This window comes from Macrotis lagotis, chromosome 5 (assembly GCF_037893015.1).
Source record: "Macrotis lagotis isolate mMagLag1 chromosome 5, bilby.v1.9.chrom.fasta, whole genome shotgun sequence".
Classification (NCBI taxonomy): domain Eukaryota; kingdom Metazoa; phylum Chordata; class Mammalia; order Peramelemorphia; family Peramelidae; genus Macrotis; species Macrotis lagotis.
In genome coordinates, this window is record NC_133662.1 from 122805824 (window position 1) to 122822959 (window position 17136).

At 33.7% G+C, this 17136-nt stretch overlaps 1 protein-coding gene across 4 annotated transcripts in view; it reads right to left on the minus strand.

The window, feature by feature from the left end:
- Positions 1–17136, minus strand: part of CEP85L (centrosomal protein 85L) — a 129539-nt gene that overhangs the window by 7520 nt on the left and 104883 nt on the right. For all 4 annotated transcript variants that reach the window (XM_074187451.1, XM_074187450.1, XM_074187452.1 and 1 more), the window contains exons 7-10: positions 12878–13030; positions 11496–11650; positions 7987–8104; positions 7415–7465 (exon numbers count right to left, since the gene is read on the minus strand). In XM_074187451.1, the coding sequence (XP_074043552.1) occupies positions 7415–7465; positions 7987–8104; positions 11496–11650; positions 12878–13030 (477 nt within the window). The remainder of the gene's footprint in view (positions 1–7414; positions 7466–7986; positions 8105–11495; positions 11651–12877; positions 13031–17136) is intronic.

Here is a 17136-nt window from a genome sequence, read left to right on the forward strand (position 1 = left end):
CAGGAGGACCTGGGTTCAAATGCAGCCTCAGACACTTAATAATTACCTAGCTGATCTTGGGCAAGTCATTTAACCCCATTGCCTTGAAAAGAGAAGAGGAGAGGAAGAGAGGAAGAGAGGAAGAGAGGAGGGGAGGAGGGGAGGAGGGGAAGAGGGGAAGAGGGGAAGAGGGGAGGGGAAAGGGAAGGGAAGAGAAAGGAAACAGGCTCAGTGAGTTTGTAATCTGTCCTTTAAAAAGCTTTAAAACCCTATTTTTTTAGGTTTGAAATAAAATACTGATTAACTTTGCATAGTTTTCAATTCATTTTGGTGCTGAATTTATTCAGTACATACACTGTAAGAGAATACAGGTGTGGTTAATATGTTGGTATGTATGACAACCCATTCATTATGTGATACATATTCAGTCTTCTCTTGATCAACCAAAAGGGGTTATCTGGTATTGGTCTCGTGGGTTGTTATAAGTAGATCAATTGGATTTGGGTGATAATATCAAAATCAGAATGCCAGGCAAGCAAGATTCAAGGGCATTTTTCAAAAAAAGCAATTTAATACAAGAAAAGAACATGTACGTGAGATACCTGTAGTCCCTTAAGAACCAAATGTTAAGGGGTGGCTAGGTGGCACAGTGAATAGAGCACCGGCCTTGGAGTCAGGAGTACCTGGGTTCAAATCCAACTTCAGACACTTAATAATTACCTAGCCGTGTGGCCTTGAGCAAGCCACTTAAACCCACTGCCTCGAAAAAAAAAACTCAAATGTTATATGATTTCTCGTTAAGAAATATATTCCATTTTGAACTGTGTGAACTAGATCTAATTTCTTAAAAAAAACTACCAAACTAATAAGCTTCACCACACTCAAATGGAATGTAATTTAAATATGAATCTAGGACTCTCTAAGTTAAATTTGTTAAAAACAAAGCATCATGCCATGATTTATCATGTAAAAACAAAAAAAAACCAACAGGCTATTCCTGAATTAATGAAGAATGCTTCCAATTTCTGGTGCCCCCTTTACACCTTTTTTGTAGAACAATGTTTAATTTTACTTTGGAAGGCATATATGTGAATTTTTCTGACTCCTTATAAATCCAGTATTTAATTATTTCTTAGTTGTATTAGGATAGACAAATGAAGATTCGATCTTTTTCAAAGACTTCACTTGCAACTAATCAATGATTAATTTAAAAAAAATGTTTTAAGGCTTCGTCTCTGCTGCAAATTGACTTATTCAGGTTTTAAAGTATTATAATGAAGTTTTTAAAAAGTGATATTATTAATGAAATTTATCCAAATAAGCTATGGTAGCTAGTGCGACATTAGAGCCAACAAATCATAAGTTAGAAGCCTGCCTAAGATTCTTGGAAGTTGTTTGAGCTGGAAGTCACCTAAAATTGGTCAAGTCTGAGTTTCCTCATCTGAAAATGGGGATAATAAAAAGTGTCTCTCAGGGCACTGATCCTCAAAGAAGTTAATTTATGTAAAATGTTAATTGCTATTCTTATTCATTCATAAATCAATCCATTCTCTTAGGGAATATTCTGACTGTGCTATCTGCAAATCTGTAATATACAGAAATTCAAATTATTAATCTGCTCTCAACTAACATTTGTTAGGCATTTCTAAAATTAGAAACTTAACATTGATTAACAAATGCTATTCTAAATATACCTATCTCCACTGGTCTTATATTTTCCATTTAAATAAACTTATTCAGAAATGAATAGTTATTAGAGGCAAATATTTGTTTGGAGCATCATTTTCTAGGTAGCTTGACACCTGTTTTTCCCTATAATAAAGAGTGCAAGTTATAGAGCACTAGATTTAACTTGGATGACATTCTGTGTAAGCTATTCTATTTGAGAAAGTGTGTATATGTGTATTTAAGTATTATGTCCCATTTTGGCCTTTCTAGTCCTTTTTACCTTTATTTTGTTTCTACCCTATCCAGTTATTCTGATTGTTAGCTTTAATTTCTCTGAAACTATATGAATCTATATCTGTAGCTTCAGAATATTAGCCAGATGCTGACTCCTGACCAGGCCCTTCACAACAGACCCCAGACTACCTGCCCATGTCATGACTCCCCAAGGTGCTCCTGTTCTGCCATCTGTCCTCTTACATTGCCACTTGGTTTTTCTATCTACCAAGAAAGAAACAGTCTTGCTTTTTTCTATCTGTATCCCCAATACTAAGCACGGTACTTAACAAATGACTGCCCACTCCATTCAAAACACTTTAAATAATATTAACAATAATAAACATTCATGGCTAACATTTATTCTAGGCTTTTAGATTTCCAAAGTGCTTTACCTCTTTTATCTCATTAATGAACCTCACTACAACTATTTTCTCTGAGGCAGATACAATTATTCCCATTTTCTAGATGAGAAAACTAATGTAAACAGGTTAAGTAACTTGCCAGGGCCATATAGATATTAGTACATGAGTCAGGTGTTGAACTCTGGTATTCCTGACATTTAGTCCAGTACTTTATTCAGCATGTCACCTACGTGCCTCACATGAAAAACCTTTAAGATTAAATAAAAATGGCAATATTATCTAATAAAATATTAAATCAAATTCTAAAAAATAATAATAAAATATTAAGTCTTTGAAATTGTAATTTTATTTACTATAATTTTAGCCTTCCTTTTTTTCCTGCTTTTAATTGGGATTATGCTAAGACGGTTTAAAAAACCAAACTCATTATTATCAAAACAGATGCTTGAAGCAACAAAGTATAAATTTCCTTTAAAAATGACAAAAAGTTACATAAAAGAAAAATTAGGGGAAAAAGACTCATTTCTAAGATGAGCTTGATGAAAATCAATTTTTTTCATTTTCCAAGTGCTTATCTAGTAAAAAGCAAACACCTAGTTACACTAACTGCTGAAATATAATTTCTGATATGAAAAATCTGATATCAAATCAAAATATGAAAATTCTAATCAAATTAAATTTGAGAAAAGACTAAAGTGCTCAAGGAACAGAAAGTAATTTCCAATATATAAAAGCAGAATTATCTGGAGAATAGTACTATCACATCTTATTTTACTGAAAGACTATAGAAATGTAAGAGAAAATTGGTTTATTAAACAATACATAATATTCATAACATATAACGTATTTGATTTATTAATGTGCACATACATAATGACAATAATTTGCATAATAAGATACACTGATTTATGCTCAAAGTTATGTTACATGTAGCATTGTTATATCATGACATCATATTCTTTACATTGTATTAACCCTTCATACAGTATTCTACATTATGTAAAACATTTACTAATAATTATATGTAATCAATCATGTAAAATAATTAGAACTTAACATACCTTCTTTAAAGCTAATACATTTGTATTTTAGCTTTCCAATTTTACTACTTTATGCATTAAATACTTTTTTTTTAGCATTCCTCTCGTTCCATCACTAAAATCAAAAAGGCCAATATAGCCAGACAAAATGGCAAATGTAGAGGAATAACATGGAAAAGGCCTGGAAAGGTAAAAATGGGATAAATATACAAAATATGTATAGATTAGAGGCAAGGTAATCTTAGAGGGAAGGGTAATAGAAGTAGGTAAAAATGGGAAAGGCCTCCCAAGAAAAGCAGAGAAACACAAAGGCAAGGAGAAAATACGGTGGGAGAAAAATTGAAAAATCAAGTGTCTAGGAGTCAAATATGGAATGTTATGAGAAAAAACAAATAGACCAGTGTACCTGAATCTGAGTGTTCAGAAGGAAGTGAAATGTAAGAAGACTAAGGAGATAAGAAAGCACCAAGGTATGAACAAAAAAGTTTTAAATTAAAAAGTATTAATTTTCTTTCCCTCTCATCCTCTACATAACCAATTTAGAAGAAAAAAAAAACAAAGAACAAAACTCTCATAACAAAGTCTAAGATTCTGATTAGTTTTAAATTTTTAAGATTAAATATTCAAGAACTTAAATGGGTTTAAAATAGTCCTGCACAAAGATCTTTTTAAAAGACTGAACAAAACAACCTATATGAAAAGGTTAAAGACGCCAGGTATTATTTTGTGGTTTAGTAGTGTCATACTTTGTATGACTCTATGAACTTTTGTCCATAGAGCTTTCTTGTGAAGATACTGGTATGGTTTTCTATTTCCTATCTCTAGCAGATAAGGAACTGAGGCAAGGAGGGTTAAGCAATTTGCCCAGGGTCACCTAGCTACTAAGTGTCCAAGGCCAAACAGGAACTCAGATCTTTCTGACTTTAAACCTGGTGTTCTGTTCCATCCATTGCATCACCTAGCTGGTCCTAAGATTAGTCTAGAGAAATTTTATAATTTCATTCTAACGCGGCGATAAATAGTGTGGCAATCCACATCATTCAATTTCTAATAAAACAACTAAAGGACAAGGATTCAAAATGCATTATTAAATTTAATCATAAAACACTACCACAGAGATATAAAACAGAAGGTGCTGTGAAAGTACCTTTTATAAAATATTTTAAAAGAGTATAGATTTTCATTAGTTTGGAATAATTAATTCAGATTCTGCTATGAAAAATAAAATCAAGGAATAACTTTAAAAAATTCAAAGGGATCTTACAAGTATTAATTGTTTTGCTGTGTTACTGACTAGAGGTTGACCCTTTTAGCCTGGAAGAGATCTGAGTAACTTATGAAGCAGCGCAGCCTATTTATGGACAGTTTCATTTTGTTTGAAAAGACTTCCTTAAATCTAAATTAAAAGCTATCTCTTCTAGAACCATAAACAAATCTAATCTCCTTTACCATGAGAGGTCTTCTTTCCTACTTAGTCTTTTCTTCCTTAGGCTAAGTATCCTCATTTCATTCATAGGGTACCTTTCAAGAGCTCAAAAGTCCTTCTATAACTGTGGTCCATGAGTGAATACTGTGGTCCATAATGAGTGAATACTACCTTTAAAATAAAAATCACTCCTAGTGACTGATTTGATGATCAACTCTTACTGAACTCAATACAGGTAGGCATAAGATACATAAGTAAAGATCTCTCAATAAAAGAATTTTTCTCAATTACAGAACTTAATAGCTAATGAAACTATGATCCTATGTCCTCTATATCAAAAGATTCAATTCAGTTAATAACTCAATAAAAACATGTCTGTGGATTTCAAGTGTGCTTCTAAAAAATTATGGCAAGTGATGAAGGGTTCAAAAGTATCCTGACTGCAGCCATCACTTTCTTTCTAAGGGAGCAGTCTATTGAAAAATGACTTGTGGGGCGGCTAGGTGGCGCAATGAATAGAGCACAGGCCCTGGAGTCAGGAGTACCTGAGTTCAAATATGGCCTCAGACACTTAATAATTACATAGCTGTGTGGCCTTGGGCAAGCCACTTAACCCCAATGCCTTGCAAAAAAAAAAAAAAAAAAAGGAAAAAAATGACTTGTTACACTGAAGCAAGAAAAACCTTAAGAGAAAATATTAGCATGTTTTAGAATCTTTACATACTCATATATATACTGCATAACAAATTTCTTCATAGAGAGTAGACACTTAAAAAATGAGAAAACAAAATCTTGAAAAAATAAAAATGAGAAACTTTTAAGAATCTAGCCCTATTTAAATGAGTTACATTGAGGGAACTGTTGAGGTAAGTCTTGGAAGCAGCTCAGGGATTTTAAGAGTAGGAGGTAAAAAATTAGAGCATTCCAGTCATGAAATTTTGGCCAGTAGCAAAAGAGGGCCCTAAAATGGAAGACAGAATTGCTATGCATGAAGAACACAAATGTCTGGGGATGGTCAAATAGAAAAATATGTGGGAAATAAAGTACAAGAGAATGGGAAAGGTTGAAGGGGCAAAGTTGAAAAGAGTACTGAATGACCAAAAAGGGTTTTGGGAAAGAGGGGGTTTCATCAGGCTTCCTCTTGAGAAAAATCACTTCTGGCAGTTATGTGGGTCATGACCTGGAGGGGAGACAAATGTGAGGCCCAAGGACACACCTGAAATCACACAGTGCTCCCTCCTGGGGTCCACTCTTTAAAATACTGTTTATAGCTTCCAGGGACCTCTTTCCCAAATAGTCTTTTTTTAACTGCTTTATTTGCAGTTCTTACTAACCTAATATTTCTGCTGTACACTTTGCACATACCTGTGTCTTCCCTGATAGAACATGAGCTTTTTTTCAATGGGGATTGTTTTGTATTTTGTCAACCATCCTTTCTTCTATTATCACAGAACCTGGACTGTGGGGTCTTCGGAGCTGCCTTGGGCCACAGTGTCCAGTAGGCAATCAGTCAACAATCATTTATTAAGTGTCTATTGTATACCATGCACTGTACTAAAGCACTGGAGATACAAAGGATGGGTTTTTTGGGGGGAAAATCCTAGCAGCTCTCAAAAAGTTAAATGTCTAGACAGAGGAGCTTATAGAGAGGAAAAATGAGGAGTTGTCAGCAGAGGGAAAACAGCAGGGCAGGCTTCCTGGGTCAGGTTAAGATTTTAGCTGGGAAGCTGGAAGGAAGGTAAAGTGCTATCCAGAATCAGAAGATGGCACGTCGTGGGCCCCAAACTCAGGGGGGTCAGAAAACAAGTAGGGGCGGAGGCAGAGCCAGGCTATGCAGAGCTTTATAGTTGATCCCTGGGGATGTTAGATGCCACTGAAACCAACTGAACAGGAAGGTGATATGATCACTCCTGTTTTAGTTAGTTTAGGTTGAAAACCAAGGAAATAAAAGAAATTCGAGGGAAGAATGGATTTAAGTGAGGAGAGGAGGCCAATAAGAAGGCTTGAGAGGTTGAGGTCTATACCAGAGTGATAGCAGTGTCAGAAGAAAAGTGTCAAAAGCAAATGTCTTCTTGTCAAAGAACTAACATGTATATAACATTTTAATTAATCTTTATTACTTTCATTCAACCAAAAAATACTTTAAATAAATAAAAAACTTTTAATTCAAAGAAAAAGCTATTTTCCTAAATAATATTTCTTTCATTCTTTTTTTTTTTGTAAGGCAATGGGGTTAAGTGGCTTGCCCAAGGCCACAAGGCTAGGTAATTATTAAATGTCTGAGGCCGAATTTGAACTCAGGTACTCCTGACTCCAAGGCCAGCGCTCTATCCACTGCGCCACCTAAGCACCCCCAAATAATATTTTTTCACAGAAAATATACAGTATTAATGAATTCAAAACTTTTTACCAAAAACTTTATGTCTTAGAAATTAAACAAATACAGATAACACTTCACTAGTGTCACTGCATTTGGTTTTGAAAATAAGTCTACAATTATCCCTTTTTCACACTGAGGAAGTCAGGGGCACAGTGCCTTCATGAGCTGGTAAAATTTTTTGGTCCTTCTATGATAACAGAAGTCTGAATTATTATGTTATTAAAAGGGATGAATGTATTTTCTCTATTGAACTATATTGAAATAAGCATAAAATATTCCTTACCTGAATTTCTAACAACATTCTTTCAATCTCATTTTGCTGGCTGTCTATTACCTACATAAATAAAACACAAATCGGTCTATAATGAGTTCATGTCTTCTATTAGTTTGAACAACTTTTAGACCTCAGTCTCATTTATAAAAACTTTAGTGGGACATTCCCTTTGTAAAAGTATTATGCAATATTTGCCAAGCAAGATAAAAGTAGTTCACTTAAAATATTGTTTTAATCATATTCAATTTTAAACAACTTCTTAGAAACACATTTAATGTATGAAGTTGCATGTTTTCTAACTTCTAATATTTGTGATCCCAAGTTTGATTTTTTATAAAGTCAAGATTAAAGAGAAAAATCATTGTTCTTGTTTAAGCTGAGAAATAATGCAATCTTCAAAATTAAACATACTATATAATTTCCTCTGAAACTAGAAAATCTGATTAAATTTTTCTTCCCAAAGAATTAATGAAATAAGATAGGTTACTTATATTAAGTAAACAGGAACTTTTCCTACTCATCATTAAGACTGCAGATCACAACTCATTATTCATATTTTTAGTGGAAATGTTTTGCCTGACCTTACTGGCATTCTCATTCTGTTCTTTGAGGTGATCATTTTCATCTTGAAGTTGTTTTGCATCTAGTATGGGTAGCCGGATACCATCTTCAAGACATCTTTCAACTTTCTGTTGTAAACTGTATCAAAATTTGAAAGAAAATGGCTAATTTTAGTCAAAATCTCCAAAACATGGTACTTTCTTAATGTCTATGACATTTTGTGCAAGAGTAAAATCTAGAGCTGTGGACAAGGAAAGAAGTGTTATCTATAAATACACCAATTCTAGGTAGCTAAAGTCCTGAAATTCTTGCATGCCTTTTGTCTCTTGGTATCTATGAGCATTCTTTCTTCCTTTCAGGCTTTCCTATTTTCTTTTCTGGGGAGCTAAATGGTGTAAGAATACAGGCCTGGAGTTGGGAAGAGTCCTCTCCTCTTCCTCAGTTCAAATCTCACCTCAGAAACCTTATCACTATGCAACTCTAGGCAAATCGCTTAACTCTGTTTGCTTGGTTTCCTCATCTATACAATGAGCTGGAGAAGGAAATGCCAAACCATTACAGTATCTCTGCTTAAAAAAAAAAAACCCAAAGAAAACATGAAGTGTCAGGTACAACTGAAAAACGATTTCAAAAAATTTTCTTTTTTGAACACCATAGTTATTCCCAAATATCTTCCCCTTCGTCTTCACCTAAAATGTACCCAATCTTCTAGTTTTTAATGTCCATTAAAGGAAGTGATTCTCCCATGTTACTGCATCCAATTTGGGATTTTTTTGGACAAAGAGACAGGAGGGATTTTCTTTTTCAGCTCATTTTACAGATGAGAAAACCAAGGCAAACAGGGTTATGAGACTTGCTCAGGGTCACACAGTTAGTAAGTGTCTGAGGCTAGATTGGAATTCTTAACTTCAGGGTTGGCACTCTAGCAATATTGTGCTGTCCAAAAATTCTTCCATGCCATCTTCTATAACCAAAAGTGCTCTCTTCTCTCCTATTAACTCTATTTCCTTCTCATGATCCACTTTGTTTTTTTTAACCATCATGTTTTCTCTCTCCTACTAGAAACATAAACTCTTTAAAAGGAGGGGCAAATCTTAAAAAAATCTAGGAATTCCCCAGGCACATTGGTTTGTGATAGCTAAAAGAATTAATCCATCTATATTGCCCATAATACATTAACAATTTTAATAATTTTACCTCCCACCTAACTCACAGATGTGGCACTTTCTGCCATATCAAAGCAGAAAGGGCAGAAAGAAAAAAAAAGAGAAAGAAGGTATCCTACTATATCTGAGGAGAGTACTATTCATGGGTTTGCTACCTATTACCTAGATCAGGACTGTCCAAAATGCAGCCCACAGTGAGATTTACTAAATGCTTTAGTAAATGAAGCCCAGCTACTGCAAAGCTCTCACTAAAATGGCAAATCACAATTTATTGTCTATTGTTTCAACAAAAACATTAAAAATTAAGGTTGGGCAGCACAATACTAGATGACAGTGGGAAAGTCACTTCTCTGTAGCTGTAAAATGAAGGGCCACATGCTGAGGAAGTAGGAAAAAGGGAAATGCTGCTACTGGTAAGGAGAAAGTGCAAAAATTATAAAAACTGGCTCTAGTTTCTTGTTCTTGCTTGTAATTTTCTATGAGTTACAAAAAAGCTATGAAGAAAGAGAAAAATGTATTTCTGAATTGTGATGAATTATATTCCCTTTTCTTCCTAACAATAGAGCAAACAAGAGTCTGTCTTCTTTTCCAAGAAAGAAAAAAGGTCATACCGAGAATCTACAAGAAAAATAATGGTTCTGAACTGTACAATGACATCAGAGAGAGAGTTAATTTGGCCAGGTCAAAAATAAAAAGTGATTAAAAAAAGAGTGTACCAGGGAAATTTTATTTATTACTAATATAATACTCTTTGTAGTACTTTATCACCTGCCATAAAAAATGTTTCTACAATCAGTCTAAAAATAAAAAGCATACTTTGTTATAGAATGCCTTGTTTCCCCCTAATTTAGTATCAAGAGACTACTAAATATTTTTAGAATTTCAAGAGAAATAAAAATCTATTACCAAGATTAAAGCTTTTCAGATGAAAAGGATAGTCTGCTATGAGAAAGAATTAAAAAAAAAAAAAGTCTGTATCCAGGAGCATATTGAAAAAGCCTAATTGGGTCTTGGGAGTTTCAAAAAACAAACACACAAGTAAGTGTAGTCCTTTGTTTTTAATCTCTTTTTAATTTAATATTATTAGTCATCTGTTTTATCTACCTTGTCATCTAACACAATCTCTTCCAGATTCATATTTCAGACAGCAGAGCAGTTAAAAAATAACTCAATTGATATTAACCTTTTAATTGCTACTTTGTGGATACAGTTATTCAGTGAGCTTCTCTTGTACCCCACCATAGGAACATCTGGCCAGTATAATCACCTTACCCATGAGGATAAAATTCTGAGACACAGGCCTTACTACAAATTCAGAAAAAGAACATTCCTCTGACCTACCAGTCCAGTTACTGCCCCCCCTTTTTGTAACCATCAGTTACTTTTTAAAATGATTATGAGTCATTTCTTTAATAAGACACTTCAAAATTTTTCCAGGAAACAAAAGTAAACCTACTAATATATAGTTTAAAGAATCCATGTCTTGCCTTTCTTGAAAATCTTGACATTTGGCTTGTCAATCAATCTTTTGATATTCATCTCTTCTGACCGTGTTTAATATCACCAAAAGGAGCTCAGCAATGACACAAAGGCTCTTACAATTTACAGTTTTCTGGCTGGTGACCTGATCCCATTTAGATTAGCCAAGTACTATTTTATCATATCTTCATTTAATCTGGGTCTTTACTACCTTTAATGCTAGGCTGGTTTTGTTATAAGCAAAAGAGATCCACTTGGGGTTATCAAGCAGAGCAAGAGACAGAGCTTTGAAACAAATCAACTGACTAGTTCATAGAAGCCTGGCCCCATCCCTTTAACAGTGATAGGAATGTCCAGTGGTTTTAATCACCTAAAGTGGTTATGAAACAGAGTGGAATGAAAATAAGAAAAACTAACTGCACAGTAAGATATATGATTGAATCAAGGCTAAAGATTCAAGGCATACATGTTGTGTAGCAAACAACAAATAAAACAAATGCATTAGATTGCAGAGATGGCTATAAAAGAATCAATTCATAAGAAATGGAATCCTTATTTTCTCTTGTGACTATCTAGTAATTATCTTCCAAATCAGTGAAATAACTCTGTGTTGACACTGAGAAAAGTTAGCAATATTAAATTAATGCTCCTTTTCTCTGCTAAACTCTTAACCAAACTCTTAACAACATTGCATTTTTATCTAAAGCATTATTGAAGATATCAGGCTGTGAAGTTTGGTTAATGATAGAACTTTCTAAAATGAAATAATACCTCCATTTATCGATGCCATATTTTTACTGTTAGTACACAAAAAGATTATTTGAATGAGAATGACTTTATTTTGAAAATCTAATGTCACTGAAAAAGACTGGCAGGTTTCACACCTTTGCACAGTAGTGACCAATTCCTTTTCTTTCTTCTGTTGACAGGCTAGTTGCACTTCTTTCTCTTGATGCTGAGTTCTGATCTCTTCAAGTTTTTTCTCCATGTCTTTTACAGTCTCTTGCAAGTTCCTGTTTTTTTCTTCTAGAATCTGCAGCTAAGAGAAAGTGTTTATTCACAGTTAAGATAAAATTTAATTATTATTTATTAGAAAAATTTACTTTGGAGTTTTAATATTCTCATGAATAAAAAAGTGCTTAATGGTTTCACTTTCATTTTAAATAGAATTTATTAAAAGGTTTACTTCAATAAATGGAGAGCTTAAAGTATGTGAGATGGATTTGGGTAAAAAACAAGAAACAAGAAGTAGAAGAATATATCATGGCAGAGAAATGGAAAACAACCTGAATACTTGGGTCTCTGCCACCATTTTTCATACAACTTCCCATTGCATTTCCTTATGTTCTTGACTGCCTTTTATCTTCTAAACCAAAAGCCAAAATCCTCACTCCAAATATAATCCATACATATAACACTCAAACTTTCTGATGAAAAATATTATTTCACTCTAGAAAAAAAAAGGTAGGGGGAATTAAGAGACAGACAAAGTGAAGAATAAAGCTATTCACATGGACAGAAAGACAATGGGAAAGAACTGAAAATGGGGGGGGGGGGTTGAAGGGGAAATACACTTGAAGGACTTGAGTTAGAATGTTTTGAAGGAACAATTATTTCAAGATAAGACTCATCAGAGATCCAATTTGGAGAAAGACTAGAAGCAGACAGATTTAGACTAGGTGGAATGGTGACAAAGGATAAGAAAATTGGCTGGAAATAAATAATTAGCTTGAGGTAGGATTAGGAAAAAGTAAAGAAGAGGTCATGAAATAGTTTTTAAAAATCAGGGATAAACCTAAAAAAAATTTTAATTTAAAAATCAGGGATAAAGGCAGCCAAGTGGTGCAGTGGATAGAGCACAGACCTCGGAGACAGGAGGGCCTGAGTTAAAATCCTATCTCAAACACTTAATTACCTAGCCGTGTGACATTGGGCAAGTTACTTAACCCTTGTTAATTTTTTTTTTAAATCAGGGATACTGAGGGAGGAAAAAAAAACAGATCTAATTGCTATTTTTGGAATAAAATTGGGCTTCAACAAGAGTATTTGTACCACACAGGTTCATTCAAAGTCAAGTAAATTTTTATAGTACAAAAATAATACTATGTAAAGTTCATGATATATTTTAATCCAACAGTAATTAATCAATTAGATTAATTCACATGCAGACAAAAATATTTCACTTCAACATTAATTCTCCAGAATACAATTAAAAACAATTTTGATATTATTATTCATCCCAGTAAAAGAAAGAGTCCCTTTTTACCTGCTGGCTCTGGTTCTGTACGTCATCCAGAGTTGGCAGGTCAGCCAAGTACTTTTCCAAGGTTTCAATTCGCCTTTGTCTCTCTTTGTTTTGTTCAGATTCCTTCTGACATTTCTTTTTGAGGCTACTAATATACCTATCTCTGGTTTTAAGCTAAGAAGAGAATACACACACACACACACACACATATATATATATAGTTAATTGGTGTTTACATACTTTAAATCACATTATAATAAACCTGCTTCAATATTCAGAATCACTGGATTCTGTAAATCTATTTTTGATTTAATAATTTAAAAACAATAATATTAAAGAAATATGTATTATATTATATAATAACTATAATATTAAAAACTATTAATAACTACTATGTGTACATATATATGTGCATGCTTCCTTTAAGCCAATAAATGCACACAAACCAAAATAAATAAGGTGACAAATATTTGCACGATACATACATATATATATATATATATATACATATATATATATATATATATATGTAATCATATACATATATACAAAAATATATAGGAGTAACAAGATGGTGCAGTAAATATAGCACTGGCCTTTGAGTCAGGAGGATGGGAATTCAAATTCAGCCTCAAACACCTGACATTTACTAGCTTGGTGAGATAGATCCTTTGTAATGATGAGTGCCCTTTGTTCATCACATAAGTGATGTCATAACATGTATGTGAATTAGATTTGAGTGAGAGGGGTTCTGGGTTAAGTCAAATGTCAAGTGTCTGAGGCTGAATCCCATCCTCCTGATTCAAAGGCCAATATTCTATCCACTTTACCATTTGTATATGTATACCAGTTATTTAATACTATTTGAAAATAAGCATTTCTAAACATTCAATAATCATCAAAAGATACCACAATAATTAAACTTAATAGCAGATATAAGAGAAGAAAAGAGATACATGACAATTTGGAAGATGATCAGTTACCATTTATAGTTCCTAAAGAATTTTTATGTTTTTTATAGCTATATATGTTTCCTCTTCAAAGTACATCCCATTCTATATTCAATTTGATATTTTTTTTGTTTTTGCTCATATATGTTTTTGCATTTTTAAATCTCTCTGCTACCAAGTTTTTTCATATGAAGCTGAAGCTTGTCTTGCTGTATGTATAGCAGGTGGCACAGCGTTACAAACACTAAATCTGAAGTCAAGAAGGCTTAAATTCAAACCTACACTCAGATAACTTACTAGCTGTGTGATTATGGGCAAGCCAGTGACTTGCCATAGTTAAGTCATCTATGAAATGATACTGTAATAGCACCCACCCCACAGGATTATTAAGATAAAAATGAGATATTTTAAACCTTCTTGTTATTACTGACATTTTTACTGTTAACTATGACTTTCATTCACTCTACCTAAATTCTGTCCCCTTCCCAAAACAGGCCTTTCCATCTGAAAGCTAACAATTATGGAATTCAAATATAGACATCTTTTAGACAGCTCTAATTATTAGGGAGTTTTTTTTGGTATTAAATTCTAACTAATTTCTATGATTTTTTATTTCAAATTAATGGGGTCAAACAAAATAAATCTAATCATCTTCCATGTAGGAAGAAAGATCTGGCTAGTCACCTAGCCTGGTCAAATTTCACTTTTGATTCCTATTGTTGTAACAAATTAGATGTACTAGTATCCATTTATATCAATCTTTCAAATGGTAGTACTTATAAAGGACTTCCTAATAAAGGATTCTGCAATCTGTCAGAATAGGGTTCTATACTAGGTAATGGGAACTAAAAGAAAAAACATAAAGGACCCACAAGGAGTTTCTATTCTACTGAACAATCTGAGGTGGGAAATGAAAATTTAAAATGGCAAAAGATCATGAAGTTTCCTAAAAAAAAAAAGTAGGAGATAAACTAAGCCTTGAAAGAAGCTAAGGGGGCAGGGCTAGGTAGTACAGTGGATACAGCAATGGCCCTAGATTCAGGAGTACCTGAGTTCAAATCTGGCCTCAGACAATTCATAATTACCCAACTTTGCAGCCTTGTGCAAACCACTTAACCACATTGACTTAAAAAAAAAAAAAGCTAAGGATTCTAAATGGATCTAAAACATGAATGTGATCCAGGCACAAAATGGATGTGAAATGTGGAATCTTTAGTTCAGGAACAGCAATGAAACTCAGTTGTCTGGATATGAAATGAGTCTAGAAAGGTAGGCTGAGGTCAGTGACTGGAGTATTTTTAAAAATGAAGACTATTTTGCCAATGAAGATGGGGGGGGGGGGGGATGAGTAGATTTGGCAAATTATTTTTGTCAAATGTGTGGAAGATGTATTAAGTTGATAAGACTTGAAACAAAAAGATCATGTAGGGGAATATTGTAGTGGTCTAGGCGAGGTGGTTATGTAGTAGCCATTAGAGGAAGTAAAGGGACAAATGCCAAGAGTTACTTAAGAGTGGTGGAATAGAAAAGCTATGGATACCGTACTGAGGGAAAGAGAAGAGTCAAGGAAGTTTTCCTGGGGAGTTAAAATGGAATAAATGTGCTAGCCCAAAAAGAAATAAGAAATCTGGAAAGGAGGTAGTTTAGGGGAGAAGAAAATGAATTTCATGCAGTACATGAAAATAAATAAGCAATAGACAGCTAGTGGTAAAGAACTAAAGATCAAGAGAAGAGAAGGATTAAAGGTTGGATATATGAATTTTGGAATCTCCTGCATAGTAATGATTCTCAGGGAACTGACAGCATCATCAAGATGGGGGTTTGTAGAATAAAAAAGAAAAAGAGCATTATACTGCTGGTTCACATGGAAACTGAAGTCCATTTTAAATCCCCAAATCTTTTTCATATGAACTATTGTCTAGAAATGCCTTTCCAAACCTGTGCTTGTGAAACTTATTTTTATTGGGGGGGGGGGGTGTCTAAGTGAAAGAATGCACCCTCATAAACTAAATTTTAAGTAAGATTTGACGTATCATTCCAGTCTGCCACAGTTTCTGGATTCTATCATCTAAAATATTAAATTAACCTTCATCAGTAAATCAGACAATGACAAGTATTTATCTAAATCACCGATAAAAATGTTAAGTGGGAATGAAAGAGATAATCAAGACAGAAAAGAGAAAAACAAGGCCATTCTATTCAAGAGGTGCCTTTCCATACTCTTCATAAAGACAGCATGAAAAAATTCTTTCCTGAAAGAATGGGAAAATGAGTGAATGTCTTATCAACTAGGGAATGACTGGACAAATCCTGGTATATGTACATTATGGAAAACTATTGTTCTATTAAAAACCAGGAGGGATGGGAATTCAGGGAAGCCTGGATTTGCATGAACTGATGCTGAGTGAGATGAGCAGAACCAGAAGAACACTGTATACCCTAAAAGCAACATTGGCGGGGCGGGGAGATATGATGATCAACCTTAATAGACTTGCTAATTCCTTCAGTGCAGCAATCAGGGACAATTTTGAGCTATCTGCAAGGGAGAATACCATCTGTACCCAGACAAAGAACTGTGGAGTTTAAACAATGACCAAAAACTATTACCTTTAATTAAAAAAAAAAACCTTTATCTTATTATGCAATTTTGCTATCTCTCATACTTTCTTTTTCTTTTTTTTAGGTTTTTTTTTTTGCAAGGCAAACAGGGTTAAGTGGCTTGCCCAAGGCCACACAGCTAGTTAATTATTAAGTGTCTGAGACCAGATTTGAACCCAGGTGCTCCTGACTCCAAGTCCGGTGCTTTATCCACTACGCCACCTAGCCGCCCCTTTATTTTTCTTTATTAAGGATATGATTTCTCTCTCATCATATCAAATGGCAGACATAAGATTTGAATTTAGGATGTTTAAATCAAAATAAACTGTACTGCATTGTCTTCTCATCTCAGAAAGAGTTTCTACTTGGCCAAATGATTTCAAATTGAATCTAAGCAAATCATACATGAAAAGCTTCCTAGAAGCAAAATGAAAAATGGTGACAATAGAGATCAAAGATTATTATTCCTATATAGAAAAAAAAAAGTTGACTGGTGTCAAACTTTGACCCTGGAATCTAACTTTAAAAATTATACATACCAGTTACAAAGAAGTAATTTATTGTTTCTATATATCCAAAAGTCAGCATAGGTTTAAATTTTAAATTTTAATGGCTTTTAACTACTGGACATTCAGCTCATTTCATAAAATAAATTTTTAATAGGCTCATATAAACATAAACATAGCCAGGGTTCTTCCTCCTAAAGGAAGATTTCAAGATTTCTCCCAGGTG